This window comes from Candoia aspera, chromosome 6 (genome assembly GCF_035149785.1).
Source record: "Candoia aspera isolate rCanAsp1 chromosome 6, rCanAsp1.hap2, whole genome shotgun sequence".
Taxonomy (NCBI): domain Eukaryota; kingdom Metazoa; phylum Chordata; class Lepidosauria; order Squamata; family Boidae; genus Candoia; species Candoia aspera.
Window position 1 is genome coordinate 38,405,108 of NC_086158.1, and position 25,507 is coordinate 38,430,614.

The 25,507-nt window shown below is 37.2% G+C and overlaps 2 protein-coding genes across 4 annotated transcripts in view; one reads left to right on the forward strand and one right to left on the reverse strand.

The window, feature by feature from the left end:
* ANO7 (anoctamin 7) overlaps positions 1–5,637 on the forward strand; it is a 42,515-nt gene extending 36,878 nt beyond the window's left edge. The window contains exons 20-24 of the mRNA XM_063306755.1: positions 1,198–1,403; positions 1,843–1,985; positions 2,573–2,663; positions 3,305–3,424; positions 4,756–5,637. Of these exons, the coding sequence (XP_063162825.1) occupies positions 1,198–1,403; positions 1,843–1,985; positions 2,573–2,663; positions 3,305–3,424; positions 4,756–4,818 (623 nt within the window). The 3' untranslated portion in view covers positions 4,819–5,637. The remainder of the gene's footprint in view (positions 1–1,197; positions 1,404–1,842; positions 1,986–2,572; positions 2,664–3,304; positions 3,425–4,755) is intronic.
* HDLBP (high density lipoprotein binding protein) overlaps positions 5,634–25,507 on the reverse strand; it is an 83,189-nt gene continuing 63,315 nt past the window's right edge. For 2 of the 3 annotated variants that reach the window (XM_063306746.1, XM_063306747.1), the window contains exons 18-28: positions 24,624–24,845; positions 24,288–24,506; positions 23,510–23,648; positions 17,571–17,725; positions 16,157–16,261; positions 15,592–15,726; positions 10,251–10,394; positions 9,855–10,040; positions 9,222–9,338; positions 8,963–9,091; positions 5,634–7,793 (exon numbers count right to left, since the gene is read on the reverse strand). In XM_063306746.1, coding sequence (XP_063162816.1) covers positions 7,707–7,793; positions 8,963–9,091; positions 9,222–9,338; positions 9,855–10,040; positions 10,251–10,394; positions 15,592–15,726; positions 16,157–16,261; positions 17,571–17,725; positions 23,510–23,648; positions 24,288–24,506; positions 24,624–24,845 — 1,638 coding nt within the window. In that variant the 3' untranslated portion in view covers positions 5,634–7,706. Of the gene's footprint in view, positions 7,794–8,962; positions 9,092–9,221; positions 9,339–9,854; positions 10,041–10,250; positions 10,395–15,591; positions 15,727–16,156; positions 16,262–17,570; positions 17,726–23,500; positions 23,649–24,287; positions 24,507–24,623; positions 24,846–25,507 lie in introns of all 3 variants that reach the window. The other variant, XM_063306748.1, reaches the window with a different exon arrangement.

The window sequence follows — 25,507 nt, forward strand, 5'->3', positions numbered from 1 at the left end:
TATAAACCATCAAGATACTTACATTATATAACTGTCTCCATATTCCAAAGGGCATTGACTCTAGCACATCACAATGCTCTTCGAACAGCAGTTTTAGAGGGCTGATACAAAAAAGTTCCATATGAGCTGAGATTGTGTCCCTGTGGACAAGGGGCTGTTGAAATTACAGCTCATGTCCTGCTATACTGTATCTTCTATAAGGACTCACTGACCCATTTTATAACTGTGGAGTCCTTGGTGCTCTCTGAGTCTTGTTGTTTTCTTGCAGACGTTTCATTGCCAGACTAGGCAACATCTGGCACTGAAGATGTTGCCTAGTCTGGTAATGAAACATCTGCAAGAAAACAACAAGGCTCAGAGAGCACCAAGGACTCCACAGTTCAACCCTAAGCTACAAATATTTGCTTCGATTGGTACCGCGTATGGGCGTCAAACGCTCCAGAAAGCACACAAATGGGAGAAACCTGCATTTTATAACTCCCTATTTGATAAAATACCCGGGAAATTCTGATCTTTTTAGGTACAGTTCTGCTATCTGATCAGTATGTTTCTTTGAACGTAGCTAAATTTTGTTACAGTGTCTGTAAAATTAGGCAGACTTTGATTGCCCACTGATGATCCCACCATTAATATGTTTTGTTTTATTTCATTTTAATGCATTTTTTGTATTTGTACAAATGTGTATTTTATTTGTAATTCTGGTCTGTGACCATAATAAAATATTGATTGATAGGCAGTGGAGTGTGAGGACATCTTTCCAAAGTCTCATGAATCCCCCTCAATATTCATATAGTAAGACCTGGAACTTTTAGTCACCTAAATGGTGGAATATAATTCCAACAAATGGAAAAGTGGTGTGGGAGACTGTGACAAGCTGTATGAGATAGTTTCACCAATATTTTCAAGCAATAAATGTGAATATTCCAGTCAGTGTGTGGAATTTCTTTGAGTTGAACACCTCTCTATTAATAGGTTAACCAATCATCTTAAAATATGTGAGATTAAAGGCCATTTTATCCAAATTAAAGTGTGTGAGTTCTAGTGAAAAAATAACAATTGCTATCCAGGGCTTCAAAAAAAAAAACATTTTCAGCCCTGCTTCTGGCTGAATTCTCATCCTGGACGCCTCCAAATTACTTCTTGGGTGAGGTTTCTTCCTACAATCTCTGGGAATTAAAATGTTTTATTCCCTTTCAGTTCTGCAATTTGGCTTCATTACTATCTTTGTTGCTGCCTGCCCACTGGCCCCTCTTTTTGCTTTACTGAACAACTGGGTGGAAATTCGTTTGGATGCTCAGAAGTTTGTTTGTGAATATCGACGCCCAGTTGCAGAGCGGGCCCAAGGCATTGGCATCTGGTTTCATATCCTGGAGGTCATAACACACTTAGCAGTTATTAGCAATGTGAGTAATACTGGTGTATCGGGTAAGCAATCAACAGACTGTTGTACAAGCACAGTAGCTCCATCCCAGAAATACTGTAATTGGATTACACTGAATTTACAGTTCAAGGATGCTTAGAGCGACTTAAGTTTACTTTATTGTTTCCCGTTCCCAAAGCAGATGAGGATTTAAGGTGAACTCAAAATGACCCAGTTCTTTGGTGACAAAATTCGATTAGAGTTTCAAATAAGAGTTATTGAATACCAATAGTAAAGGGAAGATGCTGCAGCTTACTGATAGAATATATCACTATGGAGTGGGCTGGTTGGTTGCTGGAGTAAGGTGGAGTAGGGCTAGCTGGTGTCTTGGAGAGGGGATGTGTGCCAAGAGTGAGATGCAAGAGTTGTGTGTGTCACTTAAGCAATTCTTAAAAACCCAACTAAACTTGTTCTTCTTTCAGGCCTTCATGATTGCCTTCACTTCTGACTTTCTTCCTCGGCTCTATTACCAGTACACTCGCGCTAGCAATCTACAGGGCTACATTGACTTCACCCTGGCCTATGCTCCTAAATCTTTTGCCTTGGAGCACAATGTCACATGCAGGTGGGATCTCCCACTCTTGTAGCTAATGAGGGTAGCTGTTTAAAAATGATTAGTGAGGGTGGACCTCAGAAACAACCTATTGGAACAAAATTGCCTGTTTAAAGTTCAAAGTAAGCTCCCTCAAAATATAAGACGGTGTGGGAATTTGAGTATGTTTTTTCTCCTGGTGCATATTGACTGACATATTTGTGTGCAAAGCAGTAGTATACACCAACTTAAGCTTTACTCTGGAGTTGACAAACTTACAAAAATATCTGTATTTACTTTAAAGGAAGCCCCAAGTGTGTTAACTGCAATTTATTCCTAGAAAAGTTTGCACAGCAGTGCAACCATGCAAATGCAGTTCTTTGGCTGACTCTTTTGTTGCTCATAATCAAGTAGACAGGAGACTGCCTTATATTAATTCACAAAATAGCAGGCAGAACTCACTGCATTACGTTTCACCTGGGTTAGTTCAGCTAAAGAGACTTTGGTGACGTAGAAAGTGGCAGCAAGAGACATCAGAAATTAGTCTGGAAAATTTGTGATTGCTAAGCTGATCACTGGATTGCTACTTAGCATGGATTTTGAAGCTCTTATCTCCACAGGTACCGAGCTTACAGAGAACAAAATGGCAGGTATTCACTACCTTATTGGAATCTACTGGCAATCCGACTTGGCTTCATAATTGTGTTTGAGGTACATTGCACTTCTAATGAGCTCAGGATGCTACTTTCCATATACTTGTTTCTTAGAGACCTTATACTGGCCGTTACGAAGTTTAGCACATTTAAAAATCCTGTTTGTAGCATTATTTCTTCCTTTTGTTGGCATTGGTGTGTTAAAAATGAGTCATATAGCATAGCTTAAATTGCTCAGAGGAAAATCCTGCTGTTCTGAAACTGAAGAAATTATTTGGACATAAAATACATCTAAATTATGGTACAAGTTATGCTATTGGAAGGGAATTAGAACTAAAGTTGTTTTACTGATAAAGGTACAAGTTCTTGAATGCCAGAAATTCTGTAATTTTGTGGAAGGCAAACTGGTGATAACTGAGAGAATGCACATCCACTACATCATGTTCTCACATTAAAAAAGAACCATCACCAACAATTGCCAAACTAATAAACAAACAGGCAATACAAAGCTCACAGTTCTTTTCTAGGGAGATCCCTATCAATTTTGATATTCCCTGGCTTAATGGAAAATCAAAAACAGTATCATGTCTAATTGGGGTCATCCCGATTCTATATGCATGAGGTTTCCATTTATTTTCTGCCCAACCTGCTGTCCACTCACAATACATTCCTCCGACTTACTTTTACCTCTTTTCCCAGCATGTGGTTTTCTTCATTGCACGTATGATTGATATGATGGTACCTGATATCCCAAAAGCAGTGGCGATAAAGGTGAAGCGAGAACAGTATCTTGCTAAACAAGCCCTGGCTGAGAATAAGGTAAATCCTCCGTTATGATGAAAAAGAAAATGAATTTGGACCTTTTCTTTGGAATGGCAGAAACATTAAGGAACAATTTGGGTGTCATGAGTGTTGTTAAAATACCCATGTTGTCCAATAAAATCCACCCTCACCCAACCCAGATAAGTATCAGCTGTATCAATTTTTAGAATAGAAAATGCAAAGCCTGGAACATACATTTACATTCCTGTGCTAAGGCACAACCATCCTTTCCATTTGCTTTACTGAATGACCATGTATTACTACACTTAATAAACACTCTCTCCTAGTAGTTTTCTTGAGTATTGGCTGTCAATCATCTATTTGTGAGATGTTCCTTTTTATAGGTAACATTTCCGACAAATAAGTCCTTTAAAGCCCTTTTTGGTACAAAATGGGAATAAGTTTTGAAAAGTGAGGCATAAACTAAAGGCTCCTCGGATGACTTGCTACTGAACGGATTACTGTACTACAGTAACTATTTTAGTTTATTTTTTGCCCTGCTTTTCTATTCTAGCAAGTATTCAGAGTTGTTAGATACCTTATATTCTGTGTTGTTGCATATGTATATGTTTTTCAATTACCAAGAGTACAAAACTAAATCAAGGCATGCCATCCTAGTGCTCAATCACTAGTTTTCAGACTACAGCACTTGGATCAAGATACTGGTCTTATTAATTATATTTAGTCTTAATTACAAGTTAGTATTTTTGGAAGATAATTTGAGTCATGTTTCCTGCATTCTATGTTTCCAACGTGGAAAATTAATCATAGTTTGTTCACGATGAGGTCTACCAACAGAACACTTAGGATAGATAGCATTATTTTAAATGTCTGAAGACCAAGGCTTCAATCCTAGCCTGTTTTTTTCCTTCAGTCTCTCCATTATGAACACTACCGTTTTTGTCCCAAAATTGAATTACTATCCAGCCTGAAGAATAATGTTGGAGAATTCAACTTTGGTGACACTTTGTCACCATAAATTGAATACAGGAATAGGGAACACCACTTCTGCTTGAAGTGCAAATTCTAAAGCCTCTATGTATCTCATATGCAGGTATATTGAGGTGCAACTGAATAAGCAATTTATATGTGACAAGCTAAAAAGACAATGGTGGTTGAACTGAGATTGGATCCTGTCAGATATGCAGATCAAGCTGGTATAAAATAGAACTTGAATAATAGACTTTGTTTTGTGTTTATTATAATGGTCACTGATTTGTGATTAAATTATTCAACAGTATGTTTCTTTGGTAACCTCCCTCAGCTACATTTTCTTTGATGGAAAAATGCATTATAAACTTACAATTTCTTCTTCCTTTTTGGGACAGGCCCTCATTGAAGTGATAGATGTTGTCAATCCAACCCCCCTCGGGGAGAAAGTATCAAAATAAACATCTCAAGATCTGGAAGGATTTGGTCAAGATCAGATTATCAAGCTTCCACAAGAGTAAACTTCATGGAGGAAGCACCATGTAAGCTGGCACAGCATGGTCATGGAGCTGTTGTATCATATTGCAGATGTAGAATGTGCCTCATATCTTTAAAGCCTCAGGAATTTCATCTATATTTACCAATGTAGCTATTATATGGTTCTTGGAGAGAAACAGTACACAGAAAATTACAAGACATACAAGAATTTTCAATCTGTTTCTCCCCTACCACAAAGGTGACTTCAAAATGTAATGAAATTCAGCAGTTGGCTACTACTATGCTCAGCTGCTGCTTACAATAGTATAAGAGTCTCTGGGTTTAGATGCATTTTCCAAATAGTAAGAATCTGTAACACTCGAATGGCTCATACTGGCTTTCTTTCTTTACTGTTCTGGAAATTGTACTTAAGGCAAATAAGTCATATGCTAAAGATTCCTGCCGTATATGAGGACAATTATGAAAAAAAACCTTATTATTGGCTATCCAAAGGGTTGTTTTGTCTACAAAAGCAATATAGGATTGTAATCATCTTCTTCACATCCATGTCTGTTTCACCTGGAATATATTTCAACAATATGCATGTACCATGAACCTGTAACCTTAACCATGCTTAAATCAATAACCTGCTGAGAAAAATTGAAAAAGCAGCTGAAATAGGCATAGGTTTGCTAATTACAATTTGGAACAATCTAGAGGAGCAAGAGTTGGTATATATTTCATTTAAAAAGCAGGTAGGAATTTTGGAGTGACTTTTTTCAAATAAAGAACACACAAAGCTATTTCAGGTTTTATTTTTTAGAATTTATAAAATTCCAGTGTCATCCATACTCATGAGCCTTTATACATGTTTGCATATAATCTCCAAATTCCAAAGTTAAGGCCAAGGGATCATTGCCATGGAAACATAATATGGAAGACATTAAGAGGACATGGAGCACAACTCCACAGATCAACTGCTGCACACTATATGGGACAGAAGAGTGAAGTATTTTCAACAATTTGAACAGATGGCAGCGTAAGAGCCAAGCTCAATGGCAGTTAAGCCCAAAACACATGTGCAAGTGATGTGTGACATTCAAACACCAGGTCCCACTGGCAAGGCATTAACACTTCTACCCTGTTTTAGACTCCTGCTCAGATAGTGATAGGGCTTCTCCTGTCCCAAGTGGAATCACCACAGAGAAACAATTTCTCCCCCTTTCACTTAGGTTCATGTAAACTGAGAGGATTTTTCCTTTCTATTGGGCTAAAAAGCTAGAAGCTTTATACACCATCTCTCAGCATATATTCTGGGACACAAAGAACCCTGGGGATAAGATACAAATGGCTCAGAAAAGCTCTTCAGAAGAGAGCAGGAAAGACAGAGAGCAGAGTTGGCAACAGACCCAGCACTGCCACCAGCACCTTCGGCAGAAAAGAGAATTGTGGCTAGAAGAGCAGCTTTAAAATACAAGCAGCCTTGCATCAGTTTATGGTATAGCAGCTAGAGTGCAGCAACTACTGGTGTGAAGACAACAGGACAACACACTTGTTGCCAACTACAGAAGGCTTTTGCTGAATATAGGTCTAATCTCCCACCCCTACCACTGGCCATCAAAGAAAGGCTTCATCTTTAAGACTGAACTGCAATCAAATTCTTCAATTTAAGTGAGAGCTACTCCTCACTTGCCTCCCTCCAAGGCTTAAGCTCTGTTGCAAGACTAGAGGCCAAATTATGTGGCAACAGTTAAGACCATCTTTGTCAGAGGAGAAACTAACTGCCACATACCTAGCTAAAGCCACACATGTACATTCCTCTTCTCACAGAGGAACAATAATCATGATATCAGGAAGCAGAAGGAGCTATCTGAAGAAGCAGGCCACTGTCATACTGGCTTGAGGTAGAAAGAAGGCAATAGTAAAAAGCAAAAGACACACCTTAACCCTGGTACTTAAATGCCATCACTATCAAGCTAGGGTGAAAAGGGCAATGCACTCTTTTAACACTGCACTAGTCACCCAACATCCTTTGTGACATGCTAACATGGCACTTTTGGTTGAACCATGTTTTCTTAGATCCAATAATACTGTCAGTTTTCCGGCTCTGTTTAGCCATACTACGGTTGGGAAGGAAGGATAATGCAAAAAATGTGATGAGGAAAAAAACTGATGATGAGCTGCAATTCAGTACTCACCCCAGTGAAGGAAGGATGTTTGTGCACTTAGTGCTGCAGATTAGCACAAGGATTGTGACCCTATTAGTGCTTTCTGGGGTCTCAAACTCCAGGACTGATCATCTCTCTCCACCCACCCATTCTGGCCAGTTCCCTCATCAATAGTGAAATTAGATGGGCAGTTTGGGGGGAAGAGAAAAGGTTGGCAGTGAAAAGGGAAAACTGATTGCACACTACAAAGGTAAGGCCTTGGAGAAGCGGCACGAAGGGGAAGAGCAAATATTTTGGCTTTTAGAAAGTCAAGGAAATGTGTTTCCTGAGGTTGAGAGACAGAAAGTATATTCCTAGGTGCAGTAAGGTGATCTCCTAATGGAGGTTAGAGTGCTTTGTATAATGTACTTGGGAGGCTTGGTTACAACACAATGACCCACATGATAGGCTGAAATTTGAAAGAAAAAATGTATGTATTTTAGGTTGGAATTAATGTGGAAAGTTTTGTTCCAGGTCAAGGGGAAGAAAAAATGTCAAACAGAAGCATAGTGAGGCCTGAGCATAAGGATAACAGAGGGAGTAAGCACTCTAGTTTCATTAAGAGACCCCTCTTTGACAATCTGCACTAGATCCAGCCAGTGGGGCAGAATTCAGGAAAGAAATTTTGTTGCAAATGGCTGGATAAGATTGCTGTTTTCATGTTATTATCGCTTGGGACCCCATGGCAGAGTCTTGGGAGCCACTTGAGCTCCAAAACTTGGGAAATCTTCAGAACTGCTCATATCAGGGGCCTGCAGGGAAACAAAAAGAAAGGACGTAATTTGTACAGGTACTATTGTTTGATTAATAACTGTAAGAGTAATTTCACTTTTCCAGAAATCAAACCACCAGTAACTTTGAAAAGACATCAGTAATTCAGTTACTATGTTGCTATTATGAATGATGCAGCTGTTCCAATGTAATTCCAACTGCTAAAAACTTTAAAAATAAAAAAAAATTCTCACTGGACTTCAAAAATATATTCTGTCAAGACTGTATCCCACGTATATTACAAAGGGCCAAAAAGAGAATCATGCTTCACAATTTTCTACCTTAGTACTGAGATTGCAATATTCCAGATGCTCTTGAGTGCAGGACAGAAGAAAAAAAATGCAGCCCATGTACTGCAGCAGCTGAAAATATGTAGCTTATTCTCTCACCTACTGGTGCAAAATCTCCTTAAACTGGGGAAAGGAAGAAGGAAGAAGCAAGCACTTTCTAATAAAGGGGAAATGGGATTAATAGGCTACCTAAAGAGAGTTTATTTTTTCCAAAGTTGAAGTGATTTTTTTTTCAGGTGTCAGATATGAATTTCATGCCCATAGTCCATTGTGTTTTCATGTTCACCCCACACTGGTCTTAAGTATTGAACCAACATTTTTAGTAATAATATCTCTATTAGTCACTGACCAGCATTTTATACAATTTTTTTAAGAGGTTATGAGACTCAAAATTAAAATATATAAATATTTTTGAAAGATTAAGAAAAGTAAATAAAATCCAGACTACAAAAATACAAAGAAAAAATACTAAAAAATCTGAATACTCAAAAGTAATTGACTAAATTACTAAACTACTAAGAATATATGTGTGGGTGTGTATAATTTTATTATGGTCAGTGACAATAAAACATAAAACATAAAATATAGAAATGCTTATATATTAGTGAGGTCCTAAAATTAGAGGAGTATTTTTCTGCATAAAGCAATGGCAGATGAAAGAAATTGGGAAATGTTAGGGTTAGAGTTAACAAATTACCTGTCCTATGACAAGAAACATGGGGGAAGAGGATTCTCTCTCACCACCTCATCTTGCCTTGGCAGGAAGCTTTCATAGAGGATGGAATCTAAATGAACGACTCAGGTGAGTCCCAATGTCTTCTCCTGACCAAGAGAAGTTTACCAGGTGTACCAGCTCCTACCTTCTCAGTATTGCCTGCTGTCCATGGGGCGTCTCTCACCACAAATCCCTTTGATGCAGCCTTAGCTTCTTCATGTGCAGGTGGTTTCATGTAGACTTGCATTGCCTCATTATCTACTACATCAGCCAGCTGCAACGCCAAACAAGAAAGCATAGCACAGTTAGAAGAGTGTATACACAAACACAGGAGGCTAATGCTGCATGGAATAATCCTCCTCTCTCTAAAATTTTGAACCCAGGTAATTAAGTAGTACACATACATATTCCTCTTCCAGATTCAAGATATGATCAATGGCTTCCTCCACATTGTCAGGGAGTCCAGTCACAGTCACGCAGTTGGGATCAGCAGCTCCACTCTGAGGAAAACGGATATCCACCTAAAGTGACAAAAATTATCTGAGATATGTTGGCCTGATATATTCGCCACTCTTTTTCCCATTTCCCTTGAAGTTGTGTACCCAAAAAAGGTTGTGTGACTAAGAGTAATATGGTAACAGAATGCAAGGAATAACTGAATTTGTTTGGTTTCTCAAAGAAAGGATTATTCATACTTGCAGTTGCTCAAATCAACAAATAATGCCACATTTATAGGGAATCTGTGTGGTGTGTGTGAATCATCAGAACCATGCCTGCCATGCTTTGAATAGTATTCAGACCACATTCACAGTTATTCCGAAAAGTGAGGGTGGAAGGATATAACATAGTAGTTCCTTGTATAGCACACAGGTCAGTTTATGATCTTGCTTTTCTTTATATAAGTAACTTCTTCTTTCTCTTTGCACTGATTTCTCATGTGTGATCATCTGCTGAAGCAAGAAATCCAAACAACTTGGCTACTGCTATTGACAAACTGATTTCCAAACTTTTACCAGATGGCACAATGTTTTACTTGCCTTGAATTCGTCCATAATTTTGCGGATAGCTTTCCCACGTGCTCCAATAATGCGGGCATGAACACGATGGTCTAGGGTGATGTCTTCAGATACCATCTGCTCCAGTTCACCAACAATCTTCATGATGGCATCTCGGGCAGATTCAGTATTTTTCTCATAGCCTGTTATGATAATCTGATCCTGGGCCTGAGGGAGGAGATCTTGATAGTTATTGCTAGGCTCTTCAAGTTGGTAGCAAACAACACAAGCAAAATGTCTGAAAAAGGCTACTACAGAGACAGCAATGGGAATAGAAAGGGTAACACAAATATATTTGTGCTCTGTTAAACAAAACAAAAAACCCACTCCATATTTTTTGACAGTCTCCCATCCTTTTTTCCACACCCAGTTCTTCACCTGAGATTCATCATCCTTGTCTGGGAATTGTATAGTCACATCATGTTCTGTGCGGATTTGAGTGATCACTGCCCCTTTTCTGCCAATGATTTTAGGGTGGTATCTGGGGTCCACAGCAACAGTTAACTTAAAGTTTCGCAAAGCCTAGAATAAAGAAATTTGGAGTTTAGACATTTGCTGCCTCTAATCAAGCAATTTTACAACTACTCTGGCAACTACAGTAACAAGAGAGTTATCAAAATAATAATATGCCTGTATTATATGAACTTCCCTCCAAGTCATGGAGGTTCTGCTTATATGCCTACTCTTAACAGACTTTTACACTGCTGATCATAAGACACTGAGCCTTTTCTGTGACGGCCTCAATTTTCAGAATATCTTACTACAGGAAGACTGCATGGTTTGTTCCTTGAGCGTTTATAATAGGTCTTAAAGATCCTGCTGTTCTAATCTCTAAAATGAATAGATAAAGTTATTCATTTTAAAATTGTTTTGCTGTTATTATTTTACTAAATTGTATATTATTGCTTTATTATTTGATCTTGTAACCTTGCTCTCCCCAATTGATATCCTACTAAACTCAGCAAAGACACTGGTAATTTTAGGAGTTTTAATAGAACTTGATATACCAGGTTGGAAAGGCTGTTGCTAAAAACCATATTAAGGAGCTTTTACTTGGAAAGAGTATAAAAATAATCTTGCCACCTAGTGCAACCTCCTCCAATATGCTGCCCTTCAGATGGGTTGAACTACACCTTGTATCATAATCATCAAACATTGTCTTTGGCTAGATTTGTTACTCTTGATGGGATTTGTAATATATCACAGCTTAATGAGCTCCAGACAACCAATTTAGAGAGAGAATACTTTTCCTAAGGTGACACCAAAATATTTCATTCTCTAGTCTCCAGTCATATTATCTAAAATCCTTTCAAAAATAGCAGCTAGTTTTGCTAAAAATGACATCTTTACTTTTACTCATTGCATTAAAAATGTTTTTGAGAAATCTCTTCCAGTATTATTTTGCCCCAACTTGCCTCTGTGTAATTTGAGACACCAACACACAGCAAAACTGCAATCTAATTAATTCTCCTAAACTTTTGTTCAAACTTAGACAGTGTTACGGCAACAATAAGGTCTGCAAAGCACTTCACTTATCCAAAATAATCTATTTCCCTATATTCTTGCCCAGTATCAGACCCTCAGATATTACCTGCAATGGTTCTTAAACCAGGTGGTGGTGGTTGTGGTTAATTTGGGCATATCCTGGGAGTAATGGAGCAATTTGTAATTGTTTATTAGTCAAGGATCCAGTTTGGGACTACTGCTGCTGAAACATTTGTTTGTTTGTTTTGGCTACTTAATCCTTGAGAATCACTTTACAATTTTATTTTAAAAAAATTAAAAGGAAGATTAAAAATTAAAACTAATATAAAATAAGATAAATCAAAGATAAATAAATAAATAAATAAATAAATCAAAGAGAAAGCTAAAAGTGCAAGGAAGGGGGGAAGAAAGTAAAAGAAAAATAGAAAAGAAAGAAAAAAGATACAAAGAAGTGCCTTCTGATCTTTACCGCAGTTATAAGTACAATTATAAATTTACCTCTTACTCTTATGGTTACAACATGACTCTCTTCTTTCTATAATCTATCCTATCTAATCATCAAAACCACAGATCATAAGTTGATTTTTTTATGTTTTATGCAAAAAGTCCACTAAGGGGTTTCTAGTCAGCAATAAACATACTGTAGATATTGTATTTCTCTATCAAAGAAATCAATTTAGCCATCTTGCTGAGATGGGTCACTCGCTGAGATGGGCAGCTATAGAAATCAAATAAATAAATAAATCTCAGCAACTTCCATCATCTTCGCCAACTGTTCCTCTATTGTGGGTAATGCCGAATCTCTCCATCTTTGTGCATACAATAATCCTGCTGCAGTTATCATATACAAAAACAAAGTTCCATAACTTTTTCCAACTGCTTGTCCATCAATCCCAAAAGAAAAAACTTTAATCTCAACTGTATTTTAATCTTTAAAATCCTCTGAATCACTGTGTGTATTTGAATGCAAATTTTTCTAGTTTTTTTACATGTCCACCAATCATGATAAAATGTCCCTTCTTCTTGTTCACATCTCCAACATAAATTTGAAGTGCCTTTATATATTCTAGACAATTTCCTCTGGTGACAGATACCAACATCATTTTATAAACATTCTCTTTAAGATTATAACACAGTTTAAATTTCAGTCTTTACAACCATGTATTTTCCCATTGTTTCATCTACATATTATAACCAAAAATTTTAGCCCATTTTATCATACATTCTCACTTCTGTTTCAAATTTCAATAAAAGTTTATACATTTTAGCAATTACATGTTCATCATTTGTACACAACTCTATTTCAATCACCTTACAATGTTCAAAACCATAAACTCTCTTGTCTACTTTAAATCTTTCTAATAACTGTAGATAAGAAAGCCATTGACAACTATATTCCTCTGCCACCAGTTCTTCTCTGCTTCTCTTCTTCTAGTCCAACCCACTGCAGGGGGTTGGACCAGAAGACCTCCAAAGTCCCTTCCAACACTATGATTCTGTGAGTCTATGGTTCTTGATTTTATTTTATATTCCCCTTGACAAAATTCTAGTTATCTCATGATAAGTTAGCCATTTGTGTTGCTATTATTTCTTGTCTATAAAATACTTCTTGTGCTGAGAGCCACAAAGGTGTTTTTGGGCACAACCTGGGTTTGTATCTATTCCACTTTGTTGTACCACAAATACCCATGACACCCACATTCATGTCCTCCTAACTCCAAGAGCCTTCTATTTCTCAGCAGCACCCACTCTTTCATCCAAACCAAACAGCAAGTTGCAAAATACAATTTCAAATCAGGTAGACCTCCTTTTTCCTTTGCATCTTGTAACACCTTATATTTAACTTGTGGTTTTTCCCCCTGCCACACTAATTTATATATATCCTTCTGCCACTGTTTAAATAGTGCATCAGTTGTCAAAACAAGTATTGTCTGAAATAAAATCATCATTCTAGGCAAGACATTCATTTTTATCACAGAAATTCTCCCCAGCAATGAAAATTGTAATTTCTCCCATCTTAGCATGTCTTTTTTAACTTCATTCCATTTCTTAACATAGTTATTTTGAAATAACATATAGCTCATATCTGTCATAGTGATACTCAGATATTTTACTTTCTTCTCAATCTTAAAATCCATTTTATTCATCAATTTTGTTTGATCCTATTTTCATGTCTTTTGTTAACATCTTTGTCTTCTGTTTATTAATCTTGAAACCTGTTAATGCACCAAATTCTTTTAATTTGCCCATTAATGCTTCAATTTCCTTTCAAGGATCTTCCAAAACCAACACCAAGTCATCTGCAAAAGCCCTTAACTTCTCCCACAATCCTCTCATCTTGTCTTACATCTCTATTCAGTATTTCAAGAACCAAAATAAACAAGAGAGGAGACAATGGGCATCCCTGTCTTGTTCCTTTTTGTATCTCACAGGGTTTTGTTAGATCCCCATTAACAATTATTTGTGCTTTCTGTAAAGTATAAATCGATCTTATCCATTTTATAAAATTTTCTCCAAAATTCCTATCTTCCAAAACCTTGAACGAGAAAGCCCAGTTCAAATTATCAAAGGACTTCTCTGCATCTAAGAAAATCAATGCAGCTTGTTTTTCATTATGTTGCTCCAAATATTCGAAAATGTCCAACACATTTCTAACATTGTCCTTTAACTGTCTTTTAGGTAAGAAGCCACACTGATCCTCATGAATAAAATCTTGCAAAATTATTTTCAGTCTATCAGCTAGAATCGTTGTAAACAACTTGTAGTCATTATTCAAAAATGATATTGGCCTACGGATTCTTGTTAAAGTCAACCCTTGTCCCTCTTTGGGTATTAGTGCTATATTGGCCTCTTTCCAACTCTCTGGCATCTTTTCTCGCTGTGAGATAGAATTCATTGTGTTTTGTAAAGGTTGTAAAAGTTCATCCTCAAAACATTTATAATAAGAACCTGATAATCCATCTGATCCAAGCACCTTTCCTAGTTTAATCTTTTTTATAGCTTCAGAAACTTCCTTTATTGTTATAGGTCCATTCATAATCTGTCTCTGTTCCTCTGTAATCCTCTGTAAATTTTGTTTCCTTAGTCATCTATTTTCTCCAGCAAGATGTTACTTGTTGGAATAATACTGATGAAATGCTTTTTGTATAGTCACATTATCCATTAATACAATATCTCCCTCTTGTAATTTCAATATTATTCTCTTTTCCTTTTCTTTGCATAATTTATATGTCAACCACTTCCCTGGTTTATTTGCAAACACAAAATTTTTTTGCCTTACAAAGTTCATTTTTATTTCCATTTCTCTTACTGTTCACATAGATAACTATTGTTGTAAAAGCTGAATTTGTTGAGAAATATTTATCTTCTCTGGAAATTTCTTTAGTTCTTTCCTCTTTATCTCATCCAAAATAGCTTGTGCTTTCTCTTGACTCTTCTTTTTAAGTTCACTATTATATTGTATAAAATAACCTCTAATGAAAGTTTTACTTATATTTGAAACCATTCTTAAATCAGTACATCTAAATTATTTTCAAAAAATTCTTTTAATTTCTTTTTACAATCCTCCACTATTGCTTCTTACTGTAGCAACATTTCATTTAGTTTCCATCTAAAAGAACTAGACTTCCTTTTATAAACTAAGCTCACAGGATTATGATCCAAAAACATCTTTGGTAATATCTCTACTTTAGAAACCTTAGTAGCCAAATTCTTTGAAATCCAAATTGTATCTATTCTCGAAAAGGATCTGTGTCTTTCAGAAAAGTAGGTGTACTCTCTTGAATTGCCATTTTTCTGTCTCCATATATCAACCAACCCTAAATTGTCCATCAAATAAAAAAAAGTTTGGTAATTTGCTTTGAATAATTTTAATATTTTTCTCAGAAGTTCTATCCAGTTGTGGGAGACCACTCCATTCCAATTCCCTATCAAACACTAATCTGCTGCCGAGATACTTGTGTAAAACAAGAGAGTGTGTGTGTGTGGTGGTGGTGGTGGGGTAATGACATTATTCAAGACCAGAAAAGGGGGTAAATGACATTATTCAAGACTGGAAAAAAGAGTAACTGTGTCAAACAGTTTAAGAACCATTGCCTTAAGGCTTCTGTTAAGCCTTTTCTTTATAAAAGCATCCTTAATTAAAGCATTTTTAATATAATTATTTTTAAACTTTAACAAAGTAAGCAACTGGGAGACATTAACAAAAGCACTATAATTACTGTCCAGCACATACCCGATCTTCTTGCTCAGCTTGTAGTTCCTTCACCCTCTCTAAAAGTCTGGCCTTAGCACGATCAAGATTAGCAGCAAGCCCACTTATAGAGATGATGTCAGATTGAAGTTCTGGAGCAGGAACTTGGATGTTTACCTAACAAATGCAGGCAAGAAATTGATATCTTATCATAAACGAGCATTTTTACAAATGTACTCAACCTTTAAAAACATAACTATTCAATGAGTTGGATCTCCCAGATTCTTAAGTTAACACAGTATTATTAAATATTTTCATGGCAGGGTTCAGATTTCACAACATGAAATATTAGGGGAAAAAAACTTAATAGTGCTAATCAGTTGTACTTTCAGGCACCTCAGACAAATCTGTGACCACATGGTAAGACACTTGTTTTTTAATTCTTAACTTTTGCAACATACTGGAACACAATACAGAATTCTTACTATAGTTCCAGAAAATTATTAAACAAGGCTTATATTGACTTTTCCTGCAAGCAAAAGAGAAACGATCAACCAGTTGGTTTTCTAAAAATTAAAAGAAGGGATTCAACAAAGACTTTACTCACCTCAAACTCATCCATCATTTTCCGGATTCCAACACCCTTCTGACCAATGATAAAACGATGAAGGTCAAAGGGAACTTCTACTTCAATTGTAACTGGGACCAAAGCCTGAACAAACATGGAAATTATGTGAAGTAAGTAATTTATGACAAAAAGGTTCTGTGGTAGCATAGCAGAACCCATAGTGTGGTAGCCTGGAGATCCCAAACCTCCTCTTCCAATAATCTTCTGGGTCTTCATACCCTGGCTCTGCCTTCTTCCCTTTTGGGGTAGGGCCTTAGTAGTTCACCCTGCCATTACTTTCTTCCAGGGAGCACCTCACCTAGTATTCTCCCCCTACCCCTGGTGACCTGACCTGTCTTACTGGCAATTAAAATAAATAAAAATGGGGCAAATTAAATAATTTATATAATGTAATCACCAGACTGTGTAGCATACTGGCTTATATCTAGTTTGAGTTTGTTTAATTTAATATATGTACAACAAAAGATTCTAAATAAAATTAGTAACATCCTACTCAGTCTAAAGTAAGGATGAATGAAATATGACATTAAGCATTCAACTCCACTGAAGTTGGGCGACCAATAAATTGAAAGCAAGCAAACAAGAAAATTTAATTTAATTTTAAAAATTTCCTATACTCAGCCAGAAAAATAAAGATACTTAGCAATATAGATACAAAAGAAAACCAAGAACCCTAATGTATTTTCTAGGTAGGTATTCACCTAGTTCTACAAAGGTAAGACTTTTGAAACAGCTATTCCTTCTGCTTCAATTTACCTAGAAATTCCTTTTCCCTGGGAAGTTCGCTTTCAAAAGTTGGAGGAAACTGCTCCTACCTCACTTCTGTTGCCATTTCTGATACATATCTTGTTATTTTGTACCCTTTGGAATTTCTTTGTTTTAAAACCACTCAAAGTTTCTCTCTCTAGTTGAGGGACAGTTTGGGAGTATCTCTGTGCCTACATGACAGAATATCAATCCCCCATGAAACCGTTGATTCTATGTCTGGCACACAGCCTGTGCATATCTAAGATTCTGGCTTGACCTTCACAACAGATCAGTTTGCTCGATCATTGCTGTTTAATTCAAACTGGAAAACATCAAATACATTCTAAAAAAAAACCACAGGAATCTGGGATATTAAATGCTTATACCCCATAACGTAAGTCACAACTTATTAGAAGTTATTTCACTACACTTTTAATTTACTACTCTGTTTCTGCAAGCGGTTAATGCGCTCTACATGCTGTCAATAAAGCAGTGTCTCTAGAAGACACTAGATCTTGCACAATTAATAGCCCCTTGAGATTTAATATGACGATCACTTTACAGTGCCTGTAAACAAAGCTGATTATGCCCCTCTGTTTAGACATGGCAGGCCTCTAAGATAACACAGATATCCAATCTCACTTACCTGGAGGGCCTCTTTTGCTGCCTCACATTTCTCTCGACGGCCAGAGATTATGATAGTATCACATTTCTTTGGAGAGCCAGGATCTGTTTCTTTGTACTCTTTCCCTTCATTATTCTCTTTGTCATTCTCATGTGCCACTACATCTGCAATGGAAGCTGTGTTCATAGGAATAAAAATAGTAATTTAGTTACTATGTATGGATTACACTGTAAAAATGTTCATTAGAACTTTCCTTCCTGTAAATTAAATCCATGATTTTGTACTATAATCCCACTATTCCATACTGTCTCATAAACTCAAGCTAGCAGCTTGAGATCCCATTGGGATCGTTTACATACTGTTAGGGTATTAACAAAAATAAGTGGAAGGTCATCACAAGCAGCAGAGAAGTTGGACTTTGTTTCATGAGGCATGTGAAAACAAATTAGCTTTCCCTTTTTCTTTTTTTTTTCAGGAGAGCCTAGACAACAGTCTTTAGAAGATATAGAGACATGGGCAAGGAGGTAAGTACTGTGATGACCTGCACAAAGTTCAAACTCATTGTGTTGCTGGAGGAGAAAGTGGGGGTCTGGAGGCAATGTCTGGCAACTCTGAGACTCACCAGGGAAGATGAAAAGCTTCTGGACAAGGCAAAAGGATGTTTACAAAAAGATCATAGGAAAGAAGAGACTGCTACAAAGAAAAAGACACCCATAGGAGGAAGGCTAGCAGTTTTTAACCTGGAGGACCAAGAGAACCAAGAGACTCCTATAGAGCTGTGCAATCAATTTCAGGTCCTCCCCCTGAGGAGTGAGTCACAGACTTCTAGAGAACTCATCCAATGGTTCAGGGGCAGGAAGGAGAAAAGTCCAGGCTTCCTTGGAGGTAAGGAATCCAAGGAGGAAAAGGTATATGGTAGTGATGGGTGATTTGCTGCTGAGAGGAATGGAGTCAGCAATCTGAAGGCCAGATATGGTATCAAGAGAAGTGTGCTGTCTCCCAGATATGACGATCTGTGACGTAATGGAGAGGATGACTCAACTAATCAAAGCTACTGATTGCTATCCCTTTCTTCTGTTTCATGTTGAAACAAATGAAACTGCCAGAAAAAGCTTGGAAAGAATATTGAAGGACTATGAGGACCAATACAGGAAGGCAAGAGTTTCATGCATACGTGGTGTTTTTGTATTTATCTATTAAATGAATTTATATGGCCACCCAACTCACACACGGTGACTCCAGGCAGCTTACAGAATTAAAAGCCCATAATACAAAAAAACAGTAAACCCCCCACCCCCAGTTGAACGTCATGGCCTAAGGAAGGAACAGAGAACTCTGGAGTGAACTGCTGGGTTAAAGAATAGTGATGTTCAGAAAATTTTGGATTCCTGTACCATGGTCTACACCATCTATAAGATTTGGTGAGAGATGAACACAAAGAGGAGAAGAATGTGTTTGGAAGACATCTTGTTCTAGTCATCTGGAAAGGAAGGGAAACCAATATGACATTATTTGAATTACTGAAACCTGGTGGGATGGAACTCAAGATTGGAATATAGTACTGCAAGGATATAATTTGTTCAGAAGAAAAAGACCCAACAAAAGAGAAGGGGAGGTGTCGCATTGGACAGAGAGAATGAATACACCTATATGGAAATTCATAGCACCAAGTGTGAAAACTTTACTGAAAGTGACAGAATGGATTTAAAGAGAAAAAGAAACAACAATGACATTGTTATGGGTTTATACTACAGGCCACCCAACCAAGCAGGATATATAGGTGAAATCTTTGAAAATTGATGGCCAAGGTATCTAGAAAACACACCACTGCAGTAATGGAGGATTTCAACTACCCCAATATCAACTGGGACTCAAACTCTGCAGCAAGTGAAGATCCAACAGGTTCTTGATGTGCCTTGCAGACTTCATTGTCCAAAAGTGCAGGAAGCAACTAGGGGGATCAGTCATACTGGACTTAATACTTATTAACAGGAAAGAAATGGTTGAGAAGTGGATGTTGTTGGAACCTTGGAAGAGAGTGACCATGTAATCCTAGAATTTACCATACTGCAGGCAGGGAGACTTGAAAGTAGTCAGATTATTGTTCTAGATTTCAAGAGAGTTGACTTTAATATGCTAAGAGAAAATAGTAGGAAGGATTCCATGGATGGAAATCCTGAAGAGAAAAACAGTTCAGGAGGGTTGGGAAAATCTAAAATATGAAATAATTAAGACTCAAAGATAAAGAAAAATGGGAGACAGCTGATGAGACCAGCATGCCTGCATAAAGAACATTATTATTGTTGTTGTTGTTGTTGTTAAACTTGTATGCCACCCAACTCTCAGTGACTCTGGGTGGCTCACAACAAACTGATAAAAAAAAGGACAAATTTTAAAAAATGGAAAAGGGGGCATATTAAAAAAAAAAGCAGAATATCAGGAAATAGCTCAAATCCATAAGGATGACCTGAGGCTTGCAAGGAATACCAAAAATAACAAAAAAGTATTTGGATTGTGCAGAACAAGAGAAAAGTCAAGGAAATGGTGGTTCTGCTAGTCAGAGAAGATGGTAAAATAATGACAGACAACAGGGGGAAGGCTGAACTGCTTAATTATTATTTTGAATCTGTCTTTTTGCAAAAGACAAAAGTGGTCCAACCTGTCAGAAGGTGCACCATGGGGGTTAGAAGAGACATGCAGGTCAAAACAGGCAAGGAAGAAGTGAGAGAAATTTAGTTGTTTTGAATGAATTCAAGTTAATATGCCAGCTGGATTACATCCCATGGTACTAAGGGAACTGGCAGCTGTTATCTCAGAACCATTAACTCTAATCTTTGAAAACTCCTGGAGTACAGAGGAAGTGCCTGACGATAGAGAAGAGCTAATATTCCAATATTTTAAAAAAAGGAAAAAGTGGACCCAGGAAACTACAGACCAATCAGCTTGTCATTAATACCTGGGAAAATCCTAGAAAAAGATAATCAAGCAGTGGATTTAAAGCACTTAGAAAGGAAAAAGACAATCACTGGAAGCTAGCATGGGTTTGCTCAAAGCATAGGGTGGTTGTTCTTTTTACGAAGTGAATAGATTAGTAGTTCAAGGGAATGCTGTGGATATGATGTACCTGGACTTCAGTATGGCATTTGTTCCATTTTATCAAGAAGGAGGCTATGGTCAATGTGGGATGGATGGTCCCTTCACCAGATGGATTCACAGTTTGTTGAACCCAGTTCACAGCCCTTAATGGATCCATGTTTATATTGGAAGAGGTATGCAGTGAGGTACATCACAGTTTTCTCCTGTTCCCAGAGCTCTTCAATGTTTCTATAAATGGCTTTGATGAGGGGGCAGAAGGGATGCTCAGCACATCTGCTGATGGCAGTAAGCCTCAGAAGACAGGATCAGGGTCCAAAGGGATCTTGATAACACTTGATCATTAGGCCTTTTCCAACAAAATGCAATTCAGTTATGAGAAATGTAGGGTTCTGTGTTTTTTGTGAGGGAAAGGGAAGACATGATAGCAGCCTTCCAATACTTGGAGGGCTGTCACAGGGAAGAATATGTGAAATCATCATGTGATTTTGTTTTCTTAATTGAAGAACTCTGAATTAGCCTTTAATAAATTGTATTCTGCTATTTTCACCACTTCTCTAATCCATCAAGATCTGCAAATTTGAGAAGTGTTCCATCTTTCTATTGAAGAATATAAGGCTTAGAGTCAAATTTAAGAGTAAGAGTTGGGATAATTTAAATGATTAGCTTAGAGTCAAACTTAGAGTAACAGTTAAATGATTATCAAGCCCAATTCCATACAGTGCAGAAATCCAAACTAAAGCATCTCCAACAAATGACTGTCCTTGTGGCTCTCCATATGAGTCCTTACTTCAGATGATGAGGAACTGTTGATGAGAATTCCTTCAGTGCCAATGCAGCTGTGGATTAATTTAATAGACATGACATCCAGCCCGTATGTAATTATCTTGGTAATCAGAATGCTGCGGTGCACTTTGTCAAATGCTTTGTTAAAACCAAGATATGTCATGTCCACAGCATTCCTACACCCAAACTAAAAGAATATCGTAATCTTAATCTAACAAGATTTAACAAATCCACGTGACTTCCAGTAATCGCTGCATTGTTTTTTAGATGTTTACAAATCAATCACTTTATATTTTCTTTAATCTTCCCAGGTATTAATGTCAAACTGATTGGTCTGTTATTCTCCACGTCCTCCTTTTCTACCTCTTTGAAAACATTGCCCTCTTCTAGTTATCTGATACTTCACGTACAGAGTTTTGGTCAGACAATTAACAAGTTCCTTGAATACCTTAGGACACAAGCCTCCTGATCCTGCAGATTTAAACTTGTCAAGGTCAGTGGGTATCTCCTGATACGTTTCTATCAATCTTAAGCCTTACCTTGCTATTTCAATCAACTCTTCATAACTTTTCAGTCTAGTGCATATTCTCTTTGCAGAAATAACTGAGCCAAAATAAGGTTTCAGTAGACTTTCTCATTATCTGCTTTTTAAGTACATTTTTACTGAGATGGTATACTGCTTTTCCTTTTATTTTAAACATATCTAAAGAATGTTTGGGTTTTTCTTAGCATAACTTGCTAATCTCAGCTCATCCTGAATTTACTTTCTTGATACTATCTCTACAGTTCTGGCCTACCTGTATATACTCTTCCACAGTGACAGTTTATCTTTCCACTTCTGTGTGTTCATTCTGACTTTCCCTAAAATGTGCAGCTACCTTGGCTTCTGCTATCTTCCTCTTTTTCTTTGTTGGATCTATTTGCAGCTGTGCTTCTAGTATCTCACTCTTTTAGGAACTTGCTGTTTTGACTTCATTTCCCCATTAGCTTATCATTATTCTTAGGCTTCTTAAAAAATCTTCTGTCTTGAAGTTCAAGATATGCATTTGACTACACTCAGCTTTTGTGTTCCCTACAGTTCCCAGTCTATTCATTAGTACAGCACCAAGAACAGCTGACACTCTTATGCCTCTCTGTAGTCTCTAAAAGAGAAAGGTATCACCAAGATTTGCTTGTAGAAAATACTGGCATTTGGGGTTAGAAGCCATGGCCACCAAGAAAGGTTGCAACATTTATTCTTCCTTCCACTTATTTTATTTCACATGCTCTTAATAGTATCACTACGTTCATTTTCTTGGATTTTTGAACATATATATTTTTAGCATACAACTCCCCATCCTCTATTATAAGTTGAAGTGTTGCCATTTCCTGGTCCAATCTTCTTTTTCCTTAAGCTGTGCTTTGGGTTTGCCTTTGCTTCATATGTATGGCTTGCTGTTTTCAGGGAAGAACATAAGCATGCCAGGTCCTGTCTGCAGAATCATCTCCATAGATTTTATCTTCTATGTCTTGCACTATCAATTTTGAAGGAAGATTTCTAGTGACCTGCCTCTTAAACTCTGCCAAATTCCTATTAATTCATCTTGTTCATCTACTCAGGAAGCCCTCTCTTCCGTAATGCAAGAATAAGCAGTTCAAGTGTGTCCGGCTTTGCATATCAATATCTGCCTCATTTATTCACATCCTATGTGTATATAATAGAGTTAATTACTGGCAAGCAGCAAGTGAAAATCAATAGCTAAATAACAGATTACAATGTGCAACAGAAGTCCAATATTTTATGAGGCAAGGAAGCAGTGAGGGTTTGCCACACCATTTCTACTTAGAGTAACTGGTTATTCCAATTCTTCAGCTTGCTGCTCTTTAGACAGTAATACTGTTTTTGGACCACCCCTAGACAACACATCAAATTATTTTTATGCTGATAAAAATCTAAAGATAATAATTTTGCTGAAAACTTCCATGAATAGCCATTTTATATAGCTCCCTTTTCAAAAAGTTACTGTTATAGGATTATGAGATTATATTGTTCAGTGTCCCAAAGGTATTCCTCATAAGGGCAAGCTTGTGAGTTACTGTACCTGCACTTTCCTCTCGGTCTGGAAATTTGATCTGAACACCATAGTCACGAGTAATCTGTTGGATCCTAGAACCTTTAGGGCCCATAATAGAACGATGGTACTTCTGAGCAATAGTGCATTCTATTGTCACCTGGGCTTCCTGTGAGAGAAGAATGTCTTACAATATGATTTACAGATTAGGTTATCCGTCTGAAAATATAATTCCAAGGGGAACATAGGAAGATCCCAAAAATGTATATGTAGCTGTGAAAGGAGCCAGTGAAAGAAACCAAGCTAGACCTATCAATCTGCCAGGCAATCTTGTTTTAATATAAAAACCTGTGAGCTACATCTTGACTTAATAAATTCTACCCTTCATTTTATATGTTTTAAAGAAGCAAAGACAACACTAATTCAGCAAAGATGTACCTTTTGTAAAACTATTACTTTATTTCCAAGATTAGGAAACATATACATAGAATGACAATAGGAGTCACTAAGTGGGCTGGAGTCATTAAAGGCTATAGGAGGATCCCAAGGTTCAGTTCCAGGCCAAAAAAGAAATGTAGTGCTGAAAGAGATTTCCCCCAATCACACATATACATATCCTACACATTTGTAAAAGAATTTGAAATTTTATCATTCAGGCATGAAGAAAAGCTAGAATGAACACCAGCTTTCCTTTTCTGTTCCAATAACATGAACTAAGGGCGTAAGAGACAAGGACACACATTGTCTTGATTTTCCATGGTCAATTCAAGATGGATACTTACCAAATCTCGCTTTGATTGGTACTTACCAAATCATCAATGATTTCGAGGATGCGTTTCTTTGCTGCTTCCACACAATCCTTTGCTCCTTTAAGAGTGACCTTGTCACTCTGTGTACCAGGGCGTGGAAAACTGACCATCACACCCCCGTATTCCTCTGCAATGATCCGCAGTACCTGCCCTTTCCGAATGACAAAGTACCGGTGATGCTTTGGATCCACGGTCATGGAATCTTCAACGACATTATCCTATAAACACGTAAGACATATAATGGATTGCCAGATCTAACAACAGTGTTTGTAAATCCATGTCAGTGTGAAAATGCAGTTCCAATATAAATAAGAAAAGTATGATGCTTTCCTTACCAGGTTCTTAATGAGCACCTCCAGCTCTTTCTGGGCCTCCTTGACAGCTTCTTCTGTTCCCATGATAGTAATCAGTTCCTGATCTTTGTCCTCTGAAGTAGGAAAGATAATCCGAGCACCAGTATTATCCCGCACCTTGCGAATATTTCCGCCACCTTTGCCAATCAGGAACTTATGATATTCTGGTTTGGCACGCAAGTCCACAGTATAACTCTTGGTTTGCTACATGGAAGAAAGAAATGGAAGAAATGGAAGCTGTTAGTCCAAATCCCCTTTGTTTTTGCTAGAAAAAATGAACATGCCAACATATCTGTGAAGATTAACAACTGGATTCCAGATGATTTGAGTAAGTCAGGTTAAAAATCTAATTTTAGAATATACAAAGGAAGCATCTACAAGAATAAAGCTATATGCAAGAAAAGCCAAATTAAGTATCTGTACAAATCATGCAAAACTTAAATAACATTTATATTGTTTCATTTGCCTTGAGTAGATTCCCAACATTCATGAGCTCAGACTAAGGGAGATCATGTTGTAAGTATATGTGCATATTATCAGTTTTCAGAGAATCACTGAACTATCGTGGAACACAAAAAGTTGCCAGTGACCCATGAAATTCAGTACTGTATACAGTACATGCTGTATGCAATACATGGATAGGCAGCAGGACTCTGGATTTTTTCTCAGCCTACCTGGAAATCTCAGCTATAGAACTCATGATGCTTTACCTGGGAAGCATAATCTCCACTGAGTTGCAGCCTTTTTTAATAGGGTGGTATAAGAGAGTCTAAACTGGACTTGGATCAGGAAAACCTGCTTGGCTGTGAACCTCAGTTCATCTATGACCTTGGGCAAAGTACCTTCTTTCAAGGTACGTTCATGTA